The sequence below is a fragment of the Malus sylvestris genome, chromosome 14 (genome assembly GCF_916048215.2).
Source record: "Malus sylvestris chromosome 14, drMalSylv7.2, whole genome shotgun sequence".
Classification (NCBI taxonomy): domain Eukaryota; kingdom Viridiplantae; phylum Streptophyta; class Magnoliopsida; order Rosales; family Rosaceae; genus Malus; species Malus sylvestris.
In genome coordinates, this window is record NC_062273.1 from 24,998,883 (window position 1) to 25,025,214 (window position 26,332).

At 36.8% G+C, this 26,332-nt stretch overlaps 2 protein-coding genes across 5 annotated transcripts; both read right to left on the reverse strand.

Moving 5' to 3' along the window:
- Positions 1-186: 186 nt before the first annotated feature.
- On the reverse strand, positions 187-8,350 carry LOC126600569 (uncharacterized). Of its 3 annotated transcripts, none has more exons than XM_050267153.1 (8): positions 8,242-8,350; positions 1,877-2,240; positions 1,693-1,726; positions 1,375-1,608; positions 1,181-1,270; positions 973-1,038; positions 772-863; positions 187-664 (listed from the first exon to the last, which is right to left on the reverse strand). In XM_050267153.1, exons 1-8 carry the CDS (start codon positions 8,258-8,260, stop codon positions 499-501), a joined length of 1,065 nt encoding a protein of 354 aa, XP_050123110.1. In that variant the 5' UTR covers positions 8,261-8,350; the 3' UTR covers positions 187-498. The 3 variants fall into 3 exon arrangements, with proteins under 3 accessions (XP_050123110.1, XP_050123112.1, XP_050123111.1); XM_050267155.1 differs by lacking the exon at positions 8,242-8,350 and adding an exon at positions 3,045-3,200; XM_050267154.1 differs by lacking the exon at positions 8,242-8,350 and adding an exon at positions 3,045-3,194 and having other exon boundaries at positions 1,877-2,332.
- Positions 8,351-9,265: 915 nt separating this feature from the next.
- On the reverse strand, positions 9,266-12,555 carry LOC126600572 (uncharacterized). Of its 2 annotated transcripts, none has more exons than XM_050267160.1 (6): positions 12,075-12,555; positions 11,867-11,980; positions 11,684-11,764; positions 11,267-11,439; positions 11,034-11,105; positions 9,266-9,908 (listed from the first exon to the last, which is right to left on the reverse strand). In XM_050267160.1, the coding sequence occupies exons 1-5, from the start codon at positions 12,387-12,389 to the stop codon at positions 11,054-11,056; spliced, it is 735 nt and encodes a 244-aa protein (XP_050123117.1). In that variant the 5' UTR covers positions 12,390-12,555; the 3' UTR covers positions 9,266-9,908; positions 11,034-11,053. The 2 variants fall into 2 exon arrangements, with proteins under 2 accessions (XP_050123117.1, XP_050123116.1); XM_050267159.1 differs by having other exon boundaries at positions 11,034-11,130; positions 12,075-12,553.
- Positions 12,556-26,332: the final 13,777 nt, after the last annotated feature.

Here is a 26,332-nt window from a genome sequence, read left to right on the forward strand (position 1 = left end):
TAATAGATTTACTTAAATCCGCCTAGGCGCTAGGCCCCAGCCCGCCGCCCGACTAGCGCCTAGCGTCTTTTAGAACCTTGACAGCTGATATTAGGGCATATTTTCTCTCTTATTTCATTGGGTTCCAACAACACATCGGAATTCTCATGGAACGAGAATATAAATAAAAGATTTATTAGTGGGGAATTAACAAAAGCAGATTAATTGAATGGTATTAAGGAATAAGATATATAGAGTATAATTTCTTTCTGATATGCCTAAGTATATGCAGTTGCAAGTTGCAACCTACAAGTATATGCCACTAATTAGGGTAATGCTTTGAGCATCCAAAACTTAATCACCAAACAAACGTTTTCCTTCAATCTGTTTAAGGCATTGAATCCACAATTCTAAAATCTCATCTCTGGACTTCTGTTTGCTCTCCTTCTACAAAGAATATCGGCAGTATATTTTCTTTCGGGATACTGTACGGTGTCTGGCTTCAGCTTGCCGCCTGAACTACCTCGCGCATTGATACGATTCAGGCCACCACGTCGAAAACAGATGGTGTTTGAGCTTCATTATCAGAGCAAAAATGCTGTAGCATGGGATGTGCAGTAGACCGACGGACAAGTACCACACCGGAGCATATGGCGATGACAAGTCTAGAAATGGATACGGCCACCTGTTTTTGAGAGGCGAAAATCGTCACTACAAGTAGAAGCTTATGGTGCAGCGAAATGATACGAAAATAGTCTGCAATATGGGAAACCAAAGAGATGATGAATTTACCAGAACTTGACACAAGCATGGAAGAGCCACTGGAAAACTACGTAAAAGACTGTCCACAGGAAGAAATACCCGATTCGGAACCAGGGAAAGGGCTGAAAATCGAGAAATTTATCGATATTAATCGTCAATGTATTCATGATAAGAACTGGAAACCCTTACCCTGCAGTGAATTGGAAATTTGAGCTGAGAAGGGCAACTTACCAAGCTGTTCAAAGCGGTATCGCCGAGCAAGAAAACTGCATTGATCGAGTGCATATTTATAATGAACTGTCAAAGAAAGGATTAAACATGTTCGTTTAGTATCATAATCACTGCTTACGTAAACTAATCACGATATTATGAGATGATAGAAAATCTAAAACAGACAGAGAAGAGCAGGGCAGAGTATTATATGGCTTATAGCACTTACAAAATTCAAGTTGTAATCTTTGATTGCAAGAAATGGAACTAGTATGAACCAGAAGACGAAATCTGTGAGAAGAACAGCACCGGCGTTCATCTGTTTACATGTAAAAATGTGGCGATTAAGCGAATTAAACAAGATTATGCTGCACATTCTTGAAGACCAAGTGATAATTACAAGTCCTAAAACATTTTAATAACCTGGAAAATTATTTGGAAGACATAACCCGAAAAGCCAGCAGGTTGACGAGGTTGAGGTTGTTCGACATGGGGGGCTGAGGATTTCTCTGTGGTTGAAGTACTACAAGAAACTACGTGCGAAGGAGTCGCACGAGTAGAGCCTTGCTCTGTATCCACCTCAAAACTATCAACCCTATCGCCGGCAGTTTTCTTATGGTAGCGGTAGCATCCCCGAATGGAGAGCAACGATCCAAGCTGCACATGAAAATCGACATCAGCAGAAATCGAAAAATACTTAAAAAAGGAGAACAAGAACATTCAAGCAGAATAGGAACTTACCCCAAAATAAATTGTGATCAATGTAAAAGTCCATCTGTCGAAAACCAAAATAACATCACTAATCAGAAGCCAAATAATTCAAAGATTTGGAGAAGCACTTTTCGGAAAAGCTGGACTCTTATAATCACAGATAGACTAAAAATGCTATTGTGTTCATCAAATGGCTTCAGAGATGACAACTTACTGTGTGTAGAAGAGAAAAATGCTGCCTCCATCCACGAAAGCGGTGACGATGAGCAGAATCAAGAGCACAAAGAAAGCGAAAACCCGAAAAGCCAGAAGCCAAGCCGGATGAATTCCCTTGAGGCAAGGTCTCCAGGTCTCATCCTCAAACAATGCTCCTGCAGGCGTTTGTTGCTGTGTTTCTCCGCTGCTACCGCGGTTTGAAATGCCCCTTCTTGCTTCGTATTTGCACACCACAAACACCGAAAGAGTCAGCGCAATCGAAATCCACACGGTGCAGAGCAAGACCCGCCAGTTGAGCCAGTAACTTGGAGTTGTTGTGTCTGCAGTCATGTTTGGCTGCCAAGAAGAACCTTTTGGAACTCCTGTTGTTAAACTCATGATGTTATAACCCTTTTACTTAATTATCTGATCGTTTTTTCACTCAAACAATGATTTGGGTTGCCTGGAAATTTGTCTTCAAATCGTCAAAGAGTAAGAAACTTGGTTAATAAACAAAAGTTTAGTTTTACAAAATAAAGAATTGTTGTAAATTATTTTACAGGGGAAACTTGCAGGGAAAGAAAAAAAAAAAAAAAGAGGGAAACTTGCAGGGAAAGAAAAGAGAGAGAGAGAGAGAGAGAGATAAGAACAGCTGAGGAAATTAGAAATTCAATAAAATAATTTGAATTTTGAGAAATCTACAAAAATCCAAAAGGCAGAAGATGTTTTCGAAATCAAAGAGCTTCAAAAATCACAAGAAAATTCAAAAAATAAAATAAAATAAAAGAATAAAGTGGAGGAATAAATAAGGTGATGATAAAGTTAAAGTCGAAATACTCAAAGGAACAACCAAATGACAAACAAATTTACAAAAATCCAGATCCAGAGAGGAAGAAGAGAGAAGCAAGATAATACAGCACTAATGCAAAGAAACCACATTTGCAGAAGAACTTGGTTGTTGATGGGATCAAATGCAAACTCAAAAGCCAGAAAACAAAACCCTACTCATATATGAACACATTAAGGATTGAGATTAAGCAGAGATTCCAAACTTTAGGTAGATTTTTGCAGAGAAAGGCACACAAAACAGACATTTTTTTTGATAATTTTACTATAATTATACATAAAAATGGGATGAAAAGAAGCAGCAGCAGCAAAATTCTAAGCAAAGGAAGGTTGATACTTACAAGCGAAAGCAAAGAAAACTTGGAGGTGTTTGAGAGGTATTAGAGATGCTTTGCTTCTTTGCTGTGGAGGGAGAGAAATCTAGAGAGAGAGTGGAGGGGGGATGGGGGGAGAGAGAGAGGAAAAGGATGGAATGCTTTGAGCAGAAGGCACAAGGCTTTCACTTTCCTAATATATATATTCAGCAAAATCTTGGAAAAAATACCAAAGTCCTCTCTCTCTCTCTCTCTCTCTCTCTCTCTCTACATTTCCATGCAGATATTAAATTACTGATAAAATGTAAGCTTTCATCAACTTTCTTGGATAATTATATTTTTATTAATATTATGTCTTTAATATTTAAAAAGAGACCAACCAGGGAACAATTGTCTGAATTTTTTATTGGAATTTGGAATTAATGCTTGAAGATATGCCTTTTGAGTACCAAGACTGGTTTTTTGATCAAGGAATAAAGCAAACTGTATTTGGGTCGATTTGAGTCAGTTAACCCATTCAAAAGCAACTTATAAAAAAACATAAAAAAGTAACCGTCCCTAAGTTCTATAGGCTGTATTTTTGTTCCCCACTCTTGAGAAAATTTTTCAGTGTACTGAGAATATTAGTCTAACCAATTGTATTACGATATTTGTTGTACATGATTGTGCTATCGGCACATTACCACCTTCAAATGGTGGAATGTACACCATCCTTATCAGGTGATGGGCAAAAATATTTCCTTTTCCGAAGCACTATAAATGTTTTCAAAAAAAAAAAAAAAAAAACACTTTTAAGTACTTTTAAAAAACCACTTAGATTTAAAATAAGCATTATTATAAAATAAAAAAAAACTTTAACAAAAGCACGTACAAATGTTTTTTACATAACAATTTCAAACCAGCTCTAATGTATCTGGATTAATAAATGTATGTCAAAAGGAATTGGGTTAATTGATTTGCCATGATTTGTGATTTCAACTTAGTTTTTGACCAATGATTTGGGACCCATGAAGTCATGATTATTTCGATCAAATTAGATATCATAAAATTGGGAAGTACGACCCATTAATTTCAGAAACTTGCATGGCTTGTTGAATCCTTAATGGGTGGGGTCTCTAATGTGTAAAGAGTAATGATTGTGTTAGCGTTCAGTTAAAGCATGAGATTCATAGCCTCACAGATTGTGTGACCTACCTGACTTGTATGTTAGACCAGAAAATGCCACCTATTTTAAACACTGTATCTCATCTTATTGGTTATTGGTTATGCATTATATATCATCCCGTGCCGGAGTAAAGATTCTCTTACTTCTAAATTTTCCTCTTTTAGTTTTTTTTTATTTGAACGCTCACGATTAAGAAACATCAACATATTCTGTTAATTTTTTATAGAGAGAAAAAAAAAAGCAAGGTGAGAAAGGAGGTGGGGGAATGGAATTTGGAGAGAAGAGAATTATACTCTTACGAGAAAATCTTCGATCAAGTTGTCTAATCATGTGAATTGTCCGACTAACATTACAAAAGAATGAGAATTTCAACATTTCAATCTTATCCGATTTCATGCTAGTCCCACCCCTTCATTCTGTCATATTCCAACCAATATCACAAAACCGATAAGAAACTATGCCACTACATATTTATTTTCATTCGATCTCATGGCAGTATTGCCCGTAAAACTATCCTATGCGGCAGCCCTACTTAAGAATGTGGTGTCTACTAGTTGACGGATTGTTATGTTTTATAAAAGTGGAACACAAATTTCACCGCCCTGAATGGCTTTATAGCTTTCATCACAAGTTATAGAACAAAAAAAAGGAAAGAAAAAGACACCGAAGAAACAAAATACAAAAGAAAAATAAAAATAAAATTGAGAAAATTAAGACTGGTAATTAAATTAATTAGTTAATATCCCATCGATATCCCAAAACGAGTGAAAGTTTTGCAGAACAGTTCTTTTTAGTTTATATTATATATATATATATATATATAGGCTTTTGATTAACGCGTTACGTAATATGAAGGTGAAATTGACAGGTGCATTGCAAAGAAGGTGCAGAAAATAGTCGTTTAGTTAAGACGGTGACAAGCGTGGTCGCCAAGCAAGCAGAAATCTTAGGCAGATACCACTAATTGCTTGGACAATGGGCAACCATAAATCAGGGGATTTCACTCATATATTGTCATACAATTACAATCTGAGGGACTGAAAGACATTCACGTAGTATAAAACTATGATTGGACAACATGCAATAAATTCAAATCATTTAATGTTTGTAGCGTTTGAAACTACGTAACATGAAAAAGTTTTCCAACTTTTAAGCGCCCACAAAAAGATAAATTCTAGCATCTAGACCACGTGTACCAAAGTATCAAAAACACAAAACACCACACATACGCCACCCTCCTAATTTTAAGGCTCACACACTTGTCCCAAACTGTTATCGCACTCTCTCTCTCTTTCTCATTGTCCTTAGTCTGATTTTCGGACAGAAGAACGTTTCTCACACAAAGTAGGATTCTCTCCCCTTTTATTCTCATCCCCTTCTCTCTCCCCTCCTCTCACACTCTCCTTTTTATCTTACTATCTCTATATAAAAATTATATAAGATGTTGATGTGACTTAATTATAGCCATTTAAATAGGAGAGGAGAAAATGAGAGAGAGAGAGATTAGGAGGGAAGATAATCCTCCTCCCTCTCGCACAAGGGTTAGAGAATAGGATGAGGAGTGAGAACATGTTGGTCTCTAACAACTAAGTATGGTAGTTAACATTATAATTAAAGTACTAATTAAGTACTTACAGACTATAAAAAATGATTAGATGCCGCACCTCAAGACCCATTATCGTCACCGCTGGCTAATTGGTTTATTATTCGAAATGAAAACACTGAATAGTTCAAATTTGTTTTGTTTTTGGTGGATCGTGAAATATAAAAATTTGTTAATTATGCTAATGAAGTTTTAGAATATGATTTAGGTGGCAAACAAATCATTCATTCTCCACACGTCACAGCTAGTTTTGTTCAAACAGAAGATTCCTCTTCAGTTAGTTCATGCCAAAAAGATGTTTTAGATTTTGGCCCTTACAATTCATGATTCCTAAATAAAAACTCATCTACATATAAACGTCCAATAAAAGCCCAAATTTAAAATTTGCAGCCACATCGAAACACTATTGACCTACTAATACAATTTATTTACACCCATGCCACTTTCCCAAATCCCTAAATTTATTCCAAATTAAAAGTTGTAGAAAAAGTGAAATAAAATATATAAACTGTTGTATTGCATTAATTGTATCCATATCATACCAAAAATTTACCTTTTTGTGATATGTATATTTTGCATTAATTGGGAAGTAAATTAATTTGTTCCAATTATTAAAAAAAATATACTAAATCCATATTATATATTTTGAATCAAATAACACTTCTCTAACTTGTAGGTAAATTATTTTTCATGTATTGTTATATATATTAGGCACGTTTTATTCTTGTATAAATATAGGTATGACACAATATTTTTCAATGTAATACATCAAATTACAGTTCTTCTTGTTATGGGTAAATTATTCTCCATGTATTAGTGAAAAAAATATATTATATTACACACGGGGTATAATTTTTTCGTAAGTAAATTATTGGAAATTAATTTGTTCCAATTATATAAAAAATATAAATACTACATCTTGATTATATATATATATATATATATATATTTATTTTTTTTTGAGAAAACCTAGATTATATATTTTGAATCAAATAACATTTTTGTATACATGATAGGTAAATTATTTTTCATGTATTATTACATATATTAGCCTATTAGGGACGTTTTTTGATAAAAATATATAAAGTAATATGTATATGATTGTTTGTAGGTAAAAAGTTACAATCAAAAGCATGATCCAATTCCTAAGTTTATGCAATAATTTGTTGTTGGTATACAATATTTTGCATCCTTGGAAATGAACATTTCAAATAGTAGGTAGGTAAATTAATATGGTCTAATTATATAAAGACACACACACACACATATATATATATATATATATATATATATATATATATACAGAGAGCTTAAGGGGAGGGATCCCCAATTTTTGAAAAAAATGGGGATTAGGTGTGGGGTCCACTTCACATCAAATTTCAACGATCCGAACCGTCTATTTTGTTAGTCTCGATTCATAGATCATCCTTGCAAAAATTCAATTCAATCCGAAACCATTTGCCTATTTAATTATCAATATCAAATTTCATATTTTCTTATATAACAAAGTATTCGTTCATTTCCTTGAACCCAATTAGATGTCTTAAACATTTCCAATTTAGCTAATATTTTGCAAGGATGATCTATGAATAGAGACTAACAAAATAGACGGTTCGGATCGTTGAAATTAGATGTGAAGTAGGCCCCACACCTAATCCCCATTTTTTTCAAAAAATGGGGATCCCTCCCCTTAAGCTCTCTGTGTGTGTATATATATATATATATATATATATATATATATATATATATATATATATAATTTATACACATTTTGAATCAAATATATTCTTTTTACAAAATCATTAACTCTCTCCTTACAATCTGCATAGAATTAATTGTGCACATCAAATATGCAATAGGGGTATTTTAGGCATCTAAAAATGTAAAATGTGTAAATTAATATGTAATTAATGAATTCACTTAGGTGGATCCTAGTCACGGGTTTTTTTTTAGTAAAAAAAAAATTATGTTGGGTTTTATAAGGAAAAAAATTGAATTTGAGGGAGTATTCTAAACTACTCTTAGTCTATGGAAAGAGAGATTCGAATACGGGGTTAAAAAAGCATGCATACGGATGATGCCCGAGCCAACTAAGCTAATTCATAAATGTGGCTTTTTTAAGCATTTTTTATATTCTACACTACTCTTAATCTGCCAAAGTGAGAGATTCAAACTTAGGTGCAATGAGGCAAGCAAACAACCCAAACCAACTAGCATAACTCATTTATTTGCTAGTTTTCGAATTTCATAGCGCCATACAACCTCAAAACAAACTTCAAATATAACAGATAATAGTTCAATAAATCTAACAAAAATCTTCTTTTCCAACCTAGTTTTTGTCCTTAATGGGTGCAAGTGCAAATGATTCAATACCAGACCCATGCTCAAAACATGGTGAATATTCCAACCAAAGAACAATGAGAGAGAGAGAGAGAGAGAGAGAGAGAGAAGCAGACCGATTATGAAGCTTCTCATGGTGACGAGGGATCCCAAAAGTGCTTTTGTAGAGGCAGCAGCCGATGAGTTAATCACTTGAAACGAGTGACTACTATTACAGAGATTACAGAATGGTCATGGAAAGTGTAGTAGTATTTGTAGAAGGAAGGCTAGCAAAATGATTGGTTAGAGAAATTTTTTAGTGTGCCGAAAACATGACCCGATACACCAAATGTAATAATCCAAATGGTTGATAACTTAAAAAAATTCTCGATTGGTTAGGTGTACATGCTGTTATAAATACAATCTACATGATCATGAAAAAGGGGCGGAAATTAATAACAATAATTGTTGAGTATAAGAATGTTAAAAGACAGAAGATGGGACTTCCAGACACTTGTCTATCCCTCTTTTATGGGAAATTTCGTGTTTCAAAAGCCTCCTCACACTACACTTATTAAAACCTAACCAATGTGCCGAGAAAAACTAGCATGTCCCGAGGTGTATATTCTTTTAATGTAGCACTCATCGCGTAACTTGAGCCTTACGAGAAGAAGAGGTATGCACCCTCGTGTAGGTAAATTGTTCTCCTATATGCCCCCATCCACCTTGTCCAAATAACGATATTCGTTGCTTTGTTTGATTTACTCAATTTGATGGCCAAAAATAAAGAGGAACGAGTATAAGGAGAAATAAAGTGTGATTATCATTTCCCAATATTTTCATTTTCGACACGAATATTTAAAAAAAAAATGGAGCTAAAAATATGAATGGTGAAAACTTATCATTTGACTCCAAAGGACACATGAGCTCCCAAAAGCCAGTAAATACATGGTGACTTATTGTCACTGGTCATGAATATATTGAGGAAGGTCCTATTTTTACCTCCCCCACATCCTTGTTGATTTTTAGCCGTTTATCTTCTTCAATACATTCCATCTGACAGCCGAAAGTTGAGAGGAGTGTGAGAAGTAAAAATGGGTATGTGGATAGCACTACCCTACATTGCAAGGACATAACTCATAAGCGCGAGGCAACACAACATCACACCAGCAACAGCATCATAGGATACAAGTCAAAGAAATTAACAGATTAGAACTAACAACTTAAACACATACGTGATACCAGATGAACAACTAAATTCGACATTGCATAAACAACAAACCTGATTCTTCATCCTGCAATTCACCGAACATACTCGGCACTTTCTGTGTTCACATCATGCACCATGCCACCGAAACATTAAGAACGATCGAGCGTACGATGCCAATGAAGAATGACTGTCATATAAGCCTACTAGATACCTAAGCTTGGATTTCAAACTACTTGTATCCATCCAACCTCTAGGCTACTGAGAATCTTACACAAACATATTCCCTTACAAAATTGTCACAAAACCTATATACTTTCATCTTTACCAATGAATCATTTTCCTAAATCTGCTACGTAGAACTTTACTTGTTTATGTACCAATTCCTCAGGAACAGAAATGATTTTTACACTTAAATTACTGAATACAATATGGAATAAAATTCCGCTGTCCTCCGTAGGGATGCCACAACTTACTTCTCACAATTCAAAAGGTGTCAATGTCATCTTCCAATATCGAGAGGGCAAAGGGAGCAATTGCCACGTTAAACGATTGTGAACTTACCCTATTGATGTGTTTCATCTCAAACTCACCTTCCTGCATTGTATGAAAACAAAATATGTATCAATTTCTTTAAAGTTGCATTTGGATTTGTGGATTTAAAACAAAGGATATCAATGTATGTATGTTTAATTTAAGTTTGTCTGCATCAAAAGTTCAAAACATAAAATGAAAACATTGAAGCTTCGGCTAATAATTGAGAAGAAAAACTCTATTGAATGATTTGAAATAGCACTTTTTCCATGAGTAAATTCTCAGCCATTTCAAACATCATATTCATATCCGTCACAAACACACCAAACAACAGTTAAATTCATATCCGTCACAAACACACCAAACAACAGTTCTAGGGTCTCTAGCACATTTGCACTACGAAATCAAATCCCAATACCTTTCTCTAAATCCACAAATCCAAAAGCAACATAAGAGTATTTTAGTTCAACGAAGAAGAAAATCAAATCATTTGAAACCACAGTAAAAAGAAAATTGATCAAATGAACTATCAAACTTTTCTCCAACAATGGAAGTACGTGAACACAGGTTTTAACCCAAGACTTTTCCTCCTAGGTGCATTCACTGCTCATAGAGCTTATAGCGATATATAAATTTCCATGATCACTAGCTTTAGACAAAGAAACCTTTACTATAAGAAAAACCGGGGGCCAGCCTCACGACACAGCATTGCTGGAGGCGACTCGTAAGTGCAACATGCCAGGTGACTTTTGATGGGGTTCACACCTATAGGTTACTCAATTATGAATGGATGGATTCATACTCCATCATACATATGCCCAAAAGATAGGCAAATCAGTGAACGCTGTAATTGGAATGTGATAATGTGATTGATAAAAAACTAGGTACCATCTTGAAATTCTTTCTAATCGTATTTATGCACTGTTGGAAGCATTTTGAAAAAGAAAAAAAAAACTCAAAAAGAAAATAACATTTTCGTTTTAATTTCTCAATGTTCCAGCTATAGAGATGCCTTATTTGAAATATTCATAAATGTAAAGCTTCACCGTAGATATGCCGTAATCTGCAACTGAAAAGGGTATCTCACCACACAAGCCACATTAAATAAAGCTTGAGCCCTTCTATTTCGGATTGTATCAAAGTACAAAACCAATTAAATGTATTTTATAAATATGATTTCATGCTTACCATTCTGCCACTGGGAGTGCTTAATGGGCAAGCTGATGAGTATTCAAAACTCGTTTGAGGAAGAATAACTGGCTGTTCACCAATAACACCAATCCCCCTACGATGAGCAAAAGTAATACACAATATATTTGGTAAAAGAAGAAGAAATATCCTACCATTAACTGCGAGCGGAAACCGAAAATAAGATAATCCAGAAGAGGTAAGAGATATCACAGAAAAGAAAACTAACTCACCAGACATTTTCGGATTTTCCGTTGGCATCCGTGATAATCCAATGCCTTCTAAGAAGTTGAACAGGACGATCTGAGTTATTGGTAATTCGTATTCTATATGCAAAAAAGTGTTGCCCCTTTGAAGGCTGACTTCTGCCCTCTATGAATACACTCCTAACTTGGACCCGAATACCCTGAAGAAACAAAGATTTCATTTCAAATTCATCCAATTAAATTAGCATGTGAACTTTTCCATCAAAATTATTTTTCTTTTGCTCACATTCTACCAAAATTCGCGTTATCCGCTCTAAAAGTATCTTATTTCCCAATTGAATTAATGCGTGCAGTAACGATAACTACAGATCTAAAAAGTTAAAGAAACAAATTAAATCAAAACAGCAATGTAATTATGTGATGAAATACTGCATATTCTCATACCAAAGTTGTTGCATCACTTGAACATTTCAAGAAAGAGTAAGGGGCAATTTCCTTTAGCTCATCTCGATATTTCGCAGCGTCCTGGGCACATCAAATCAAGACTTTTAATGAATTTGGTGTTGCATTTTTCAGCTCAACGCTAATTAGCAATAAACACCCTCCAAATTAACTCAATTTATTTACCTCAAATCTCTCTTCAGCAATTGCCTCCTTTATCCTTCTTCGGAGCCACAAAACCGGCTCCTCCTCTTCTAACAACTTCAACGAGTCCCGGATCCTCGCCGCCTCCTCGTAATCCTACAATTTCAAGCTTAAAAACCATAATCCTCTGTTTGGATTCCGAGCAAACGAAGGAAAGTGCGAGAAAGTTTAAAATTTACAATTTACTCACCTCAGATTTCGACGCGACCTCCATTTGCTGCTTCAACAAAGCCCAGCTCTGACTCCGAGACAGAAATGAACTCGGTTTCTGACCCGCACCAGAACTCGGACTCGAACTCCGACTTCCACTCCACTCATTCCCCCCGCTCCTCTCCACGGCGCACGCCACGACCCGACACGATTTCCCGAAATCCCCATGCCCCGACCCGACTCTCAAGTTCCGGACCTCCGAATTCGCGACGCCGAAGCTCCCCCGCCCCGGCAAACACGTCCTCGTCGTCCCCGGACAGCAATTACTGCAGACTTTGAGGCTTAATGAATGCATTATCTTCTTCTACCTCCGATTCTCCCTCACTTTCTTTCTCTCTTGGAAAATTTGAAAGATTTTCTCGGGAAATTTTTTATAGTGAGCGATTTGGATTGGAGGGTTCCGAATTGGAGCGAAAACTGAGGGGAATTGGAGCGGTGCTACATTCCCACTGCTCGCACGTGTTTTTCAGGATATGCTTAATATCCTAATTAATTTTCATTAAAAAAATCGTAATTAATTTCTATATTAGCTAATTCGTTTTATCCATAATCCTATTTTTGGACTTCAAACTACTAAACTAGCCCTACTAAAATATGCTGACGGCCGTACCTTGGACAGCTTATAGGGGTATTTTGGAAAATTTGAAATTAGGGGATATTTTAGGTTTTGCCACTTGTGGTATTTGAGGTGTAGTGTGTATGGGAATTGGATCCCCTCCTGAGCAAATAGTGGGGATCATCATGACCACACAACATGGACCGTTAAATTTTGATCCAACGGCTACAAACAAGGGTCCCTCTAAAAATTATAATAATTATAGTCTTTGGATCAAAATTCAACGACCCGTGTTGTTTGGTCATGAGGATCCTCACCATTTGCTAAGAAGGGGATCCAATTTCGCGTGTATGGACCTCGGATTGAGGGGTTGGGGATTTTTTTGCTAATTATGGAGGAGGCCCACTGAATGTATTATATCCTTCATGATGTATGTATTCTGCTTCTCATAAATGAACATCGTATTTTTTCCTAAATAAAAAAATTATAGAAGAAATGTTACATGTGTGTTCAATTGGTGTATCTTCTTATTTGGGTTTCACACTACTTCCCTCGCACGTGCTCTATCAATATGGCACGGGTAAGTTATTATTAGAACATTTTATGTCAACGATACAATCTATTTAAGAGAAACTTATATATTTCATTGTATAATTGGCACAAACTATTACGTTAGTGGCAATAATCATGTCGTGTAAGTCATTATCTTGCAAGATGAGGGACTTATTTACGCCTCTAGAATACCGGTACATTAATATGGAGATATTTTAAATAGTAACGTGGCAATACTTTAAATGTCTAGCACAATGCCACTTATTTCCATATAAGAATGTATTTAGTTTAAGATATTGTCACAATGATTGACCTAATGCATATAATGTGGAGCTAAAAAAAATCTCAAAAATTGTAAAGGTGACACGTGAATTTTTTGACAAGAATGAAAAAATTACGCTTGAGTCACATTAGTATTTCCACGCGTATGCAACGGACAATAATAGTTCAACCAAGAAAGAGTCAAATGTGATCAATATGGTATTTATTCAAATCCCTCTCATCAATCCCTTATTGATTTTATTCAAAATGTAACTCTCAAACCTTTCTATTTAATTTAGAAATAATTACCATGTTACTTGCAAGATATTATTTCACATAATATCTTGCAATTATTCACTCAATTACACCATATATGGCTGGTTATTCTCCACCAATAAGGCCAGCCACCTTCCTATAAATACCCCACTTATCCCACTAAAATGCTAGGTCATTTGCTACCCACAAACTCCTAGACACATTCTTTCCAAAATTCTAAATTTTGCATAAGAGATTCTTCAGCTAAAGCATCCTTCAATTCATCATGAGCAAGTGAGGCTTTTGACCTTAATCCTAGTTGTTATTATTTTGCAAGTGCATTTTTGTCAAGGGAGAAGATGACGGAAATTTGCATCCACAAATTGGTGCTTTCATTGAGAGTTTGATTCACACGCTCGAAGAAGACTCCCTCATTCAAAGTTTCTCATTTCTTGTTCATTCATAGATTTTTCGTACGTTCATATTCCTATAATTTTTTTATAAAATTCTTTTAATAAACGTAAAAGAAAAGTACAATGATGGAAATTTTGGAAACCACGACGAACAGAATTTCCTGCTTTTTGAGATCCGGAACAAGTGATGGAGATCGCTACATAGCCGCACCACGACGATCCACGATGGTTAGAGGATCGACATTACCCTTACGGGGCACCACAGTGGCAGCCCATGGCGAGCCCTCTGTCTACGGTGAGCAGGCAACCATGCAGCAACAAGCCTAGGCCCGCGCAACCTTGCATCAGATGACCCAGCCCATACCACAAGGTAGCCAGCCTAGCGCGAAGCAACACAAATCGTTATGCCCTAGCAAGCCCAGAAACTGTAGGCCCAAGGCAGCAACACCCAATGCCAGTCCAGCCCATGCCTATGGTAAACTAGTCCAAGCCGTGCCAAAAGCAGTCGGAGTTGCGACTCAGCATAAGCCCAACGCGAGCCTAATACACCATTGGCCTAAAGCCAAGTAGGCTAGACCGCACTGCACCCATGCACCTCGCACGTGGCTCAGCCCACTTCTTTGGCCTAACATGCTCCCGCGGTCCACCTAGCGATCCCGATTGGTCCAAGATTGATTTAACTTCCCCAGCTTCAGATTTCTGGATCGACAATTGAACCATGGGTATTTTCACCCTGATTTTCTGCAAATTTAACATATCCCAACTTAAATCTCGTACCTGGAGTCCATTACATTTCCACTACTCAAAAAGACGCATACCATCCAAGCTTTTTCATCTCGTATGGCAAACAACACTTATCTCGACAAGTCATAGAGTTGACAAGCACCCTTGCACAACAGATGACCTTAGTGAATCAGCTTTTGTAGCGCATCGAGATGTAGTGTGCCCCATACAAGATGTCCCGAAATAGGACAAAGTCAAACGACGACTTTTTCTAGCAATCTTGGCAACCCACCTCTCAACCAGCCACGATCCGAGCGTTTTAGCGGTGTACACTCCTGCCTGGGTTCCCGAGATAGCATACTCTCATCTTAGTGCGTGGAAGAGCGTACACTCCAAGTTAGGGTCCCACGGACAAATGCATTCACGATTGGGCCAACACTCTAAAAATCAACATGAATAACCTTCCAAGCGAAGTGTTCATTCGTGGCTAGGCCAGCAATGAGCATCATCCACCTTACATCGGAGTAGGTAGCACATCGCATGGAGAGAAGCAGTTACTCAATCTGACTCAAGTTTATTTGGCAGTTTATGAGTAACCCGTTCGCCTGCTAGGAACGTACCACATACATTGCAATTACAACATTGACGAGCCAAGTACAGGGAAAATCAGACTAGACCAACAGGTCACAACCGGAGGCAGTCAAAAGCTCTGATGTCCTAGCAGAGGCAAATTCATGAAAAAGTTTTTAACCAAACGATTACGCGATTTCCAGCTCAACGAAGTTACTGACGCGGCGCTCCAACAAGATATGGCTAACATAAGTAGGTCACCTTTTATTCATAAGATCAAGCAGACGAAACCATTTCACATACACTGGCAGTTACAAAGATTACTTTTGTCGCAACAACTCAGCCTAATGGAATGGTACCAGAAGGACACACCAACCCAACCACCAAGAACTAGTGGCATATCTTTTTTTCATCTCAAAACGATTCAATACTGGAGTAGCACATCCCTAGTAGCCGAGCACTGCATACTTAGTGGTCCAATTGCAAACAACCTAGCCCAAGCTGACCCCAGTTCTGCGCTCACAGCAGTGCCGATCTTACACCACAGCTCCAATCCATGTCGATCTTGCCCTGCAACTTCTAATCGCGCCGACCATGCCCACGATACTTCAAATTTTAAAGCATCTAACGACGAAGTAAAATACTAGGCTTTACTATCATCACCTCTAGTGAAAGACTTAACGATGAAGAAGCTTGCAATCCATTTAGATTCTCAACTGACTACCAACCAAGCCTCAGAAGAACACACGATGAAACATGTAAATATGACACAAAACTTGGAGAATGTCCGGGAGCAGCTCATTGCGCTTCCCATTTACACCCTTACACGGGTTCCACAAGCAATTTGAAATCTCAAGCAGATCGCCGAACAAGACGACTGATAACTATTTTAGTTGTCTAGTAGTCCAGTTTTCTTCAGTTGCACTCATAACAATGACTTCTATGCTCTTCAGTACGATAAGGTAAACCAATCTTCCGACACCCATTTGGGTTAGCTCTCCAGTGCGAGAGGATAAACTAATTCCCCAACACCCATTTAGGTCTGCTCTCCAATGTGAGGATAAACTAATTGCTCTCCAGTGTGAGAGAGTAAACTAATTATTCTACAATGCGATAAGGTAAATTGCTCTCCAATGCGAGAGGATAAACTAATTGTTCTACAATGCGAGAAGGTAAACTAATCCCCTGACACCTATCTGGGTATGCTCTTTAGTGCGAGAGGATAAACTAATTGATCACTAGTGTGAGAGGGTAAACCAATCCCCCGACACCTATCTGGGTAAACTCTCCAATATGAGAGAATAAAATAATTGATTTCCAATGTGAGAGGGTAAACCAATCTCTAGACACCCATCTGGGTAAGCTCTCTTGTACGAGAGGATAAATTAATAGATCTCCAGTGTGAGATGGTAAACTAATTTCTCTCTAGTGCGAGAGGGTAAACTAATTCCCCGATGCCCATCTGGGTTTGCTCTCCAGTGCAAGAGGATAAACTAATTGCTATCTAAAGGGAGATGGTAAACCAATCCCCAACACCCATCTGGGTAAGCTCTCTAGTGTGAGCGGATAAACTAATTATTCTTCAGTGTGAAAAGGTAAACCAATTTTCCAACACCCATCTGGATTTGCTCTCTAGTGCTAGATGATAAACTAATTCTTTGACACCCATCTAGGTCTACTCTTTAATGGAAGGGGGCAAACTTCCCATGAATTTCCACACTACTCATTTTGATGTGATTAGTTAAAGATTTTCATATTCCACAGATCTTTATTATGTTGTGATGCAAGCTATACAACTTCAATGATCAAACTCGAAGACCAACTAAGCATCAAATGGTCATAGAGTAGTAGTCGACGACGAACTCAACAACTTGAAGCCCAATAAGCCAAAACTCACGACCATTGTCACTCTATAGGATTGTCTACTTTTTCGAAGCAGCGTGCCCAACCGATGGTTCTATGGCTAAAAGTTTCGTAAAACACTTCAAGCAAGCAAAGTTTCAAGGAAAATGAAGATTGAGTAAGGCGAAGAAAACAGTTTATTTCTAGCAAATTGGTAAACTTATACGAAGGTCGACAAAATCCGACACAAGCTAAATAGAGTAAACTACTCATTTAGCAACTTGGATGACCTTAGGCTCTCCAACATCCATCTTGTCCTCAACATCTACTTCGCACTCAGCAGTTTACTCATGCAATACTCAATCTTCAACATCTCTGATCTTGGCAGCTCCATCATTGATTGCTCCATCAACGGCAGCTGAGAAATCAAACTCAATTAGTTTCCTCATTCTTAGCAAGAAGTACAGACATGGCAGCTCAAACCATGGGCCATGCAATGCTACTTCCTCGGCCTATGCCGAGCCAGTCCTTGGCTCCAGCCCAAGCCGTGGCCCCTACCACACCACATTCTCGGCCCATGCCGAGTCGACTGCTGGCCCCTGCCAGCCAATGTGCTGCACCACCCCGACTGCTGCCCCGCTGTAGCACCACCTAAGAATAAAACAAAGAAAATTAAGTTGTTCTTACCTTGGTGTGGCACGGAGAAGACAAAGAAATCAACGGAAAACAGCTCTTTGTATAGACAAATGAAGAAGAATGCTAGAGGAAGGGGAACAAATATCCTCTATCTTTCTCTCTTTCTTATAGGGATAAATAATTACCCTCACAAGTTGATTTAATCCCCTACTTAAGGTAGGCTTAAATAGGCTTTGGTGGTGATTTATTTCCCTTTCCTAGAATAATCTAATTACAAGTCCAAGTGGGAATCTGCATCAAGGTTGGAGATCTCTACACCTACTGCATTTTCCTACGAGCAGCCCAGCAGGTGTAGGGACATTTGTGGAGCAAAAAATAATCCCAAAAATTATGGAGGTAACACGTGGATTTTTGGACAAGAAGGACAAAATTACTCTCGAGGCACATTGGGATTCCTACGCGCATGCAACGGACAATAACGACTCAATCAAGGAATAGTCAAAGGTGATCAATATGGTATTTATTCAAATCCCTCTCATCACTCCTCATCAATCCCTTATTGATTTTATTCAAAAGCTAACTCCCAAAACTTCCTATTTAATTTATGAATAATTGCCATATATGTAATTATTCACCCAAAACTTCCTATGTAATTATTCACCCAATTACACCATATATGAATGGCCACTCTCCACCAATAGGGTCGGCCACCCTCCTATAAATGCTCCACTTATCTCACTAAAATACTAAGTCATTGCTACCCACAAACTCTTAAAAACATTCTTTTCATAATTCTAAATTTGGCATCGGAGATTCTTCGGCCAAAGCTCCCCCATTTCATCGTGGGCGCGTGAGGCTTTTGGCCTTAATCTTAGGTGTTATTATTTTGCAGGTGCATTTTCGTCAAATGAGAAGACGAAAATTTGCATCCACATATGAGTCTTACTATTACTTGAAACTACACAACGATAATTTCAAATCTTGAAACTCAATGACCCATTTGGTGAGTTAGATGGGATGAGTTATGTCCAATTAAATTCACGTCTCTTTCCTTTTTTATTCGAAAATTGCTAATTTCTCTCTTATAGATTTGATTCAACTAAGTAATTTTTCTTTGTCAACCAATTTTCGACTGAACAATTTCATTGAAAGTAGTGAGCCGGGGCTTGAAGGTGGATTTGGATTTGGTTTGTTATATATATATATATATATATATATATATATATATATATATATATATATATATATATGCTAATAACAATTCCCAACTGTTATTAGCACTCCAAAAATTTTATTCTACACTCCTTACAGGTGTATTTTTCTTTCTAATTATAGAAAGTTTGAAGTGCAAAATGAGATTTTTGGAGTACTACTACAATTCCCTTATATATTTGTACAGGCAGATGAAAACACTCTTCTTGAACGCATGCGTCGAGCTGCATAACTCATCCATCTCAATGCGCTAGTTCCACGGAAATCATGTAGAATTTTGATGAGGAAGTGCGCTTTCCTTATCGAATGAGGTGTTCCATCCGTCAAGAGAAAAAAATAGTATGCAGCTTTGTGCTTGACATCAGTCTGCTTAAGTTGTTGTTTGACTGCATCACGAACTGCCACTACATTTTCAGCAACACTTTGCGTACGGAACAACCCGAGCGCAAAGTCCATAGCAATATCCTGCCAAATGTCATTGGGAACAGGCAAAGGCATGTAGAGGCAAGTGTTTTGAACTTGTCTTTTAGAAACTTGACAAGTATAAGATTTCCGCACAATTGCTCCAGCATTGAATCCGAAATATTTATAAGATATCTTTCAGAATTGTCTCGTTGTTGAATTCAGATAGTCCCACATCAAGATTTGTGCATCCGATAGCTGGAATCACTCGGTAACGTAAAAAGCACTTCTTCGTATAAGTTCATGTTTGTCCAATATTGTGCTTACCTTTTATCATGTAAGCAAATACTTTCCTCATGTCCCTTGAACACCCGATAAGTTTGTGTATGTTATCGGAAGGCATGTAATTGTGCATAAAGTTTGTTTAATATTTGTTTGTCTTCACATGTGTTGACACTTGATTTCCTCATGTAAACATTTGAGGTACGTTATGAAAGCAATGAAAGAAACTATGTGCTACTACAGCTAGCTACAAAGCAATAGGTGAGTTTTTGGTAAATTACGTATTGGATCTAATTTGTTGTAATTACACCAACACTGCTCTTATTGTTTTACAGGCGTGGTGATTTGACTAAGCAAGGGAAAGAGGTTGTTGCTAACTTGCTAGTTTGGAGATCTCAGATTTTACCGAGGACTAAATTGCGCCACTATTTATTGTCCAAAAATGCTACTCTTCTTACCATATTTTTTTAATATCACAATTTTTTTCATTTCGTTAATAGAGATTGGACCCATGTGATATTCTTCAATTATGCAAAGACAAACAAAACAAGGATATGAGCTTTAATCTTGGGCAATTTTTTTTTATCCATTTGATATTGCTCCTTGACTGAATTCCTTATATATAAATGTAATCACATTAGGATCAACGCACTGTACAATAGAACAATAAAATAAAGGAAACTTTCATGAAAATGGCTTGAACTAAGTTTATTTTAATAAAAATGATGCTATAACTTTATTTAATGAAAAAGACTTAAATTTTAATGAAAAACTCTTAAATTTTAATAAAAATGACAAAAAAACTTAAATTTTAATAAAAAAGACATAATTTTTATATTTAAAAAAAAATTGACCCGCAGACCTGCACACACTCACACAAACTGTTTATGAAACTTATTACATTGTTTATGAAACTTTCTACACTATTTATGAAACTTAACGATATTACACTGTTTATAAAATTTAATAGTAGATGCTCATCCTAGATTTTCAAGTTCTTTTACTGTAATGCAATAAAAAATAAAAAAACTTGATAGATATCTACATCCATGCCGTTAAAGTCATGCATAGCTAATAGCTCAATACCATTACTAGAAAAATGGGTGATGAGTCCAACAATGTTGTCAATGATGTTGCCCCACCCCTAACCCAACAATCCCAACCCACACTTAACCAACTCCCTCCCAACCATACCACCCCATATGTGGTTCTGAATCGAATGAAACCCACTTCAATTTGAAAATTTAATTTTAGAGGAATAAAATATGCTTGGATTATATCAAAGGGTTATGCAAGTGAAGGATTGGTTGGGTGCTCTTTGCATGCACCTTTAGTTAGGTTTTTTTTTTTGTTTTTTGTTTTTTTTTATCTTTCTCTTGTCCTTATCATTAAAAAAAATTATAGAATGATTTTTAGTTAAAACTCAAAGTTTGAAACCTTTTTCATTAATTTTATTTAAAATAAACTGAATGAGAAAACTGACTTTTAAGTACTAACTTGCTACAAAAAGTAATGTTGCCTTTTCAGATTAATCATCAGACATTCAAATTAAAAATTACGTAAAGGTTGTATCCTTTGGGAATTTGGAAAACTATACAAATATTAAACCATGAATAGAATTCTAATCAAATCATTATAACTTTATATAATTCCAACCAAAAGTTGAAATAAAAATACTATAATGTCTTTTCTTATTTAAAATAAGGTTTATTAATTGAAATATCCTATGAAACTGCCATTTAATCTCAGTTTACCCTCTGAAATTGGTTTTGTCTCATTTTCCCCTTGAATTGTAATTTTCAACTCTTTTGGTTTCACTTCACCCTATTCCGCTAAACAATTGTTATATTCAAGGGTATTTTAGACTTTCTACACATCTATTTACTTCTAACCTACCTACTAAACCAATCTAAATTCTATTTTTGACAACCCTATTTCAAATCCCATGAATTAGGTTTTTTTTTTAAATATATTATTCAATCTGTCACATCTCCGTCCGGGCCCCCACCACATCCCGGGCTTGACTCCATCGTAGCACGATATTGTCCGCTTTGGGCCCCAACCACGCCCTCACGGTTTTGTTTCTGGGAACTCACACGAGAACTTCTTAGTGGGTCACCCATCATGGGATTGCTCTCGCACGAACTCGCTTAACTTCGGAGTTTCGATGGAACTCGAAGCCAGTGAACTCCCAAAAAGCCTTGTGTTAGGTAGAGATGAGAATATATATAAGGCTTAGAGGATCCACTCCCCTAGGCGATGTGGGATGTTACAATCCACCTCCCTTAGGGGCCCGATGTCCTCGTCGGCACACTTCCGGCCATGGATTAACTTTAATACCAACTTGTCACATCTCGGGCTTGACTCCAACGTAGCACGATATTGTCCGCTTTAGGCCCCGATCACGCCCTCACGATTTTGTTTTTGGGAACTCACACGAGAACTTCCCAGTAGGTTACCCATCATGGGATTGCTCTCGCATGAACTTGCTTAACTTTGAAGTTTCGATGGAACCCGAAGCCAATGAGCTCCCAAAAGGTCTCGTGCTAGGTAAAGATGAGAATATACATATAAGGCGTAGAGGATCCACTCTCCTGGATGATGTGGGATGTTACACAATTAATAGAAAAATTCTGAGCAACAATTAAAATTTATGCAACTGATGTTAATGAAGCTCGGAATGGGGAGAAGAGATTCGTACCAAAAAGAGGTCGAGTCGTGGTCAGAGTTGGTCGGAAAACACTTGCAAAAACAGGGATCCTCGTTGGAAAAATGGGAAATGGCTTCCCGAGTTGTTTATGCGTCCAACACGTGATTATCACTTTAAAAACTATTCTAATCTAACATTAAAATACGATCTAAAAGGTTCTAGGTACTTACCTGGAGATGGCGAAAACTCCTTGAGGGTTCATCAGGAAGAGGATGAACAGTGGCCTCTGTCATTGTCAGAGTCCCAAGGCCTTGGCTTGGGTTGTTGGAGTTTTTGAGCTCATTTATTAGTCCCACATCAGGAAACTCAAGGGAACTTGAGGTTCTTATATTAAGTTAGTCACCTTTATTAGTGATTAGGTGTTTGACCATTTGGAATGAGGATTGAGGTTTGAGCCACTAATTGTGTGGATTAAGCTTGATGATTATACCATAATATTAATATAAATTAATATTAATTAATCAAGACAAGGGCCCTAAACCATGGGCCTTGGGGCCTAAGAATTAAAATTAATCAGATCATTAATTTTAAATTCAAATTAAGTTTTTAATGAAAATTAATTCAAAATGTTTTGATTAATAGACACAACTCTTTGGAAAGAGTTGTGTAGCTTCAGATACATCCAAAAGGTATTTAAAGAGGTATGAAAGAGCCTATATAACTAGAGTCTTAGTTCCATCATAGATCATCTTTTCTTCCTCCTTCACCTCCTTGAAAACTTTCCAGAGAGTAAACACACAAAGCAAATTTGCTAGAATTATATAATCCAGTGCGGGTTGTAGAATTAGGTAGTTGTTTCCTGGTCGAGCAGACCTTGTAGAACCACAAGCACAAGAATGAGATGGAAATACTGTTCGAAGGACATAGTTTTTGCGCTAGCCTCTACCTGTGTTTAATCGAGTTAGTACTATTTTAATTCTTGTATTAATTTCTGTGTTTCATTATGTATAGCAAGTATTTGTGGTTAATAAAGTATTAGACTTTCAAGTTATGTTATTTTTGTTATTTTTATTTATTTCTGAATTGTTCTCCAACATGGGTTTGAGACGACGAGATTCAAATGGTGGTGGTGGTCTGGTGGGGTGGCTCGCCAACATAAGTAGTGGTGTTGGAAGTCTTGTCGTTGTTGTGTGTGAGTTCAGAGAGAGAGTTGCAGAGAGATGAAAATGAGAGAAAATGAGAGAGAAAGTGAAGGGAGAGATAGATAGTGACAGGGAGAAAGGTCTGGGGACAAGGAACATGTGGGCCCTAGTGGCCACAAAACAAGGTCCAATGAAACATAAAAATATCTCTTAAAGGTAAAATTACCAAAACACCCTCAAAGTTTCGAATTCTGTAAAATCCTCGATCTAGCTCCAAATTCAATTCCGCTTGTACCCACACTTTCGTAGTAGGGATGGCAATTTAACTCGTCAAACCCAATCTCCACAAGTAACCGATCCGAACAGTTCGGGTTAATGGATCAAATTTTGGGTATTTTACGGTTATGAGTAACCATCGGGTAAATGATTCGGTTTCGGTTATTAGGGTATCTACTCCGAACCCATACTAGAAACTGCCCCGTTTGCATTCTTTAATGAAATAAATATAAATATTTTTTTTTTATTTTTTTCTCCAGCAACTTTATCAATTGATTCTAGGAAACTTCAAAGGTCACCAACAACTTTATGAAAAAAAAAATCATTCAATCAATGATGGAATGTGGGAGAGCTCAAAGGCCAGGATATATGGTTCAATAATTCAAATTTCAAAGAAACCCTATTCATTTTTTTCTTACAAATTGACAACAGCAGCCATTTGCTTCCTTGCGTTGGCTAAAACAAAACTCCAAGTCTCTGAATCCATCAGTAGGTATGCTTTCTTCAAACTCTTCTTCTTTGGAGAATCCATCAATAGACAATAAGTGAGCTTTCTCCAAACTCTTATGTGTGATCAAAATGCATTTGGTTCTTTGTATTCAACAAGTAGCGCATGACCGAATATTTGGAGGAAAGGAAATATTTTTCTTGCATTAAATTACCTTAGGTGAATATGATTACATTAGTTTGAGCAAATTCTGCTAATTAGATAATTTTATTGTGTTATTACTTACTGTTTGAGTAGATTCTGTTGTGCATTGAATTTTACAAACTAATTTAAGCTGTTGTTTTATAAACAACTTCTTCAGATGATAAAGAACATATTGGTTGCTGCTCAAACTTTGAGGATATGTATGTGGATAAGGAACATCATGAAGATGGTCGTAAGGGAGGAACATTATAAAGCATTGCTTCTTGTTTTGTGGACGCGAGGAATATTAGATGTTAATATGTTATAGTTGAATATCAGAGTGCGCAACGAACAATACTACAAAATAATAGGAATATTATTAAACTAACGAGAATGCCGGAATGGCTACAAAATCCTAGGAGGCTATCACAAACTAAATTACAAACAATATTTATAGAGAATTAAACCTAAGAAACCCTAACTCAAATGGGCTAGGCCCAAATCCTAAACTAACATGGAAAACTCAAATACTAAAATAAACCTAAATACTAATATCTAACACCCCCGTCAAACTCATGGCGGAACACAGACATGAGTTTGCCAAAGTAGATGTGGATGCAAGACTTCAAATTCCAGTGCTAATGCCAATGCCAATGCAGATGTCGATGCCGATGCCAATGCGGATGCCGATGTCGATACAAATACCAATGCTAATACCAATACCAACTTCCAAACAAACAATAAAAAAATCCAACCAAACATACCATATTTCTTTTTTTACCTTTTTTTTCCTTATTCTTTTTTCCTTCAAACAACATGTCTTTTTTTTTTTTTTGGTATCCTTCTTCCTGTATTCTCCTTCCATCCTTTGTTGTACAAACAAACATCAGCTTTCAAGGGTGCATCAACTGGTTCGTGCAGATGGTGGTGGTGTTGTACTGGTGCAGGAGTGGTCCAGGCAGGCCTAGATGTTGTGATGCAACGATGGGGCTGGAGGGATTCAAATATGTAGGGAAGCAGCGGATTCAACTAGTGGTGGAGTGGACAAATAAATTGCAGCAGTGGGTGCATACAGATGTGGATGGTGGTTCAACTGTCCATATGCAGAAACGTTGTGGGATGCGAGTCAGGTGCAAGTTCATAAGCCTTAGTATAGGACAAGAACGAACGACGACAAAGGCAAACAAATTGATACCAACGAGAATGGATTGAACCCTAAGGATCGAACTTGCTCTGATACCAAGTTGAATATCAGAGTGCGTAACGAACAATACTACAAAATAATATGAATATTATTAAATTAACGAGAATGCCGGAACGGCTACAAAACCTTAGAAAGCTACATTGTGACTAACTTACTTCACAAACTAAATTACAAGCAATATTTATAGAGAATTAAACCTAAGAAATCCTAACTCAGATGGGCTAGACCCAAATCCTAAACTAATAAGGAAAACCCAAATACTAAAATAAACCTATATACTAATATTTTCCAACAGTTATGTGGGAAATGCATTAGCTGGAGCATTTTGGTTTTTTTTTTCCTAATGAATTTCCTTTTTTTCTCTGAAGTACTTTGGATTATGATGAACTTTTCTAGAATAGCTAAGTAATGTTGTTTAAGAATCACTATTTTATTAGTTGAATTTTAGAAAGTGTTACAAACATTTGCTTAATTTTTCACAAGAAAGAAATATCATAATGGGGAAAACCGTTACCCGATGGGGAATCCAAACCCAATGGGTTCGGTTATGAGGAATCCCTATTCGGGGATTTTATGATTTCAGGTTCGGGGAAATTAAACGGGTTCGGTTATGGGGATGGCACATCCGAAC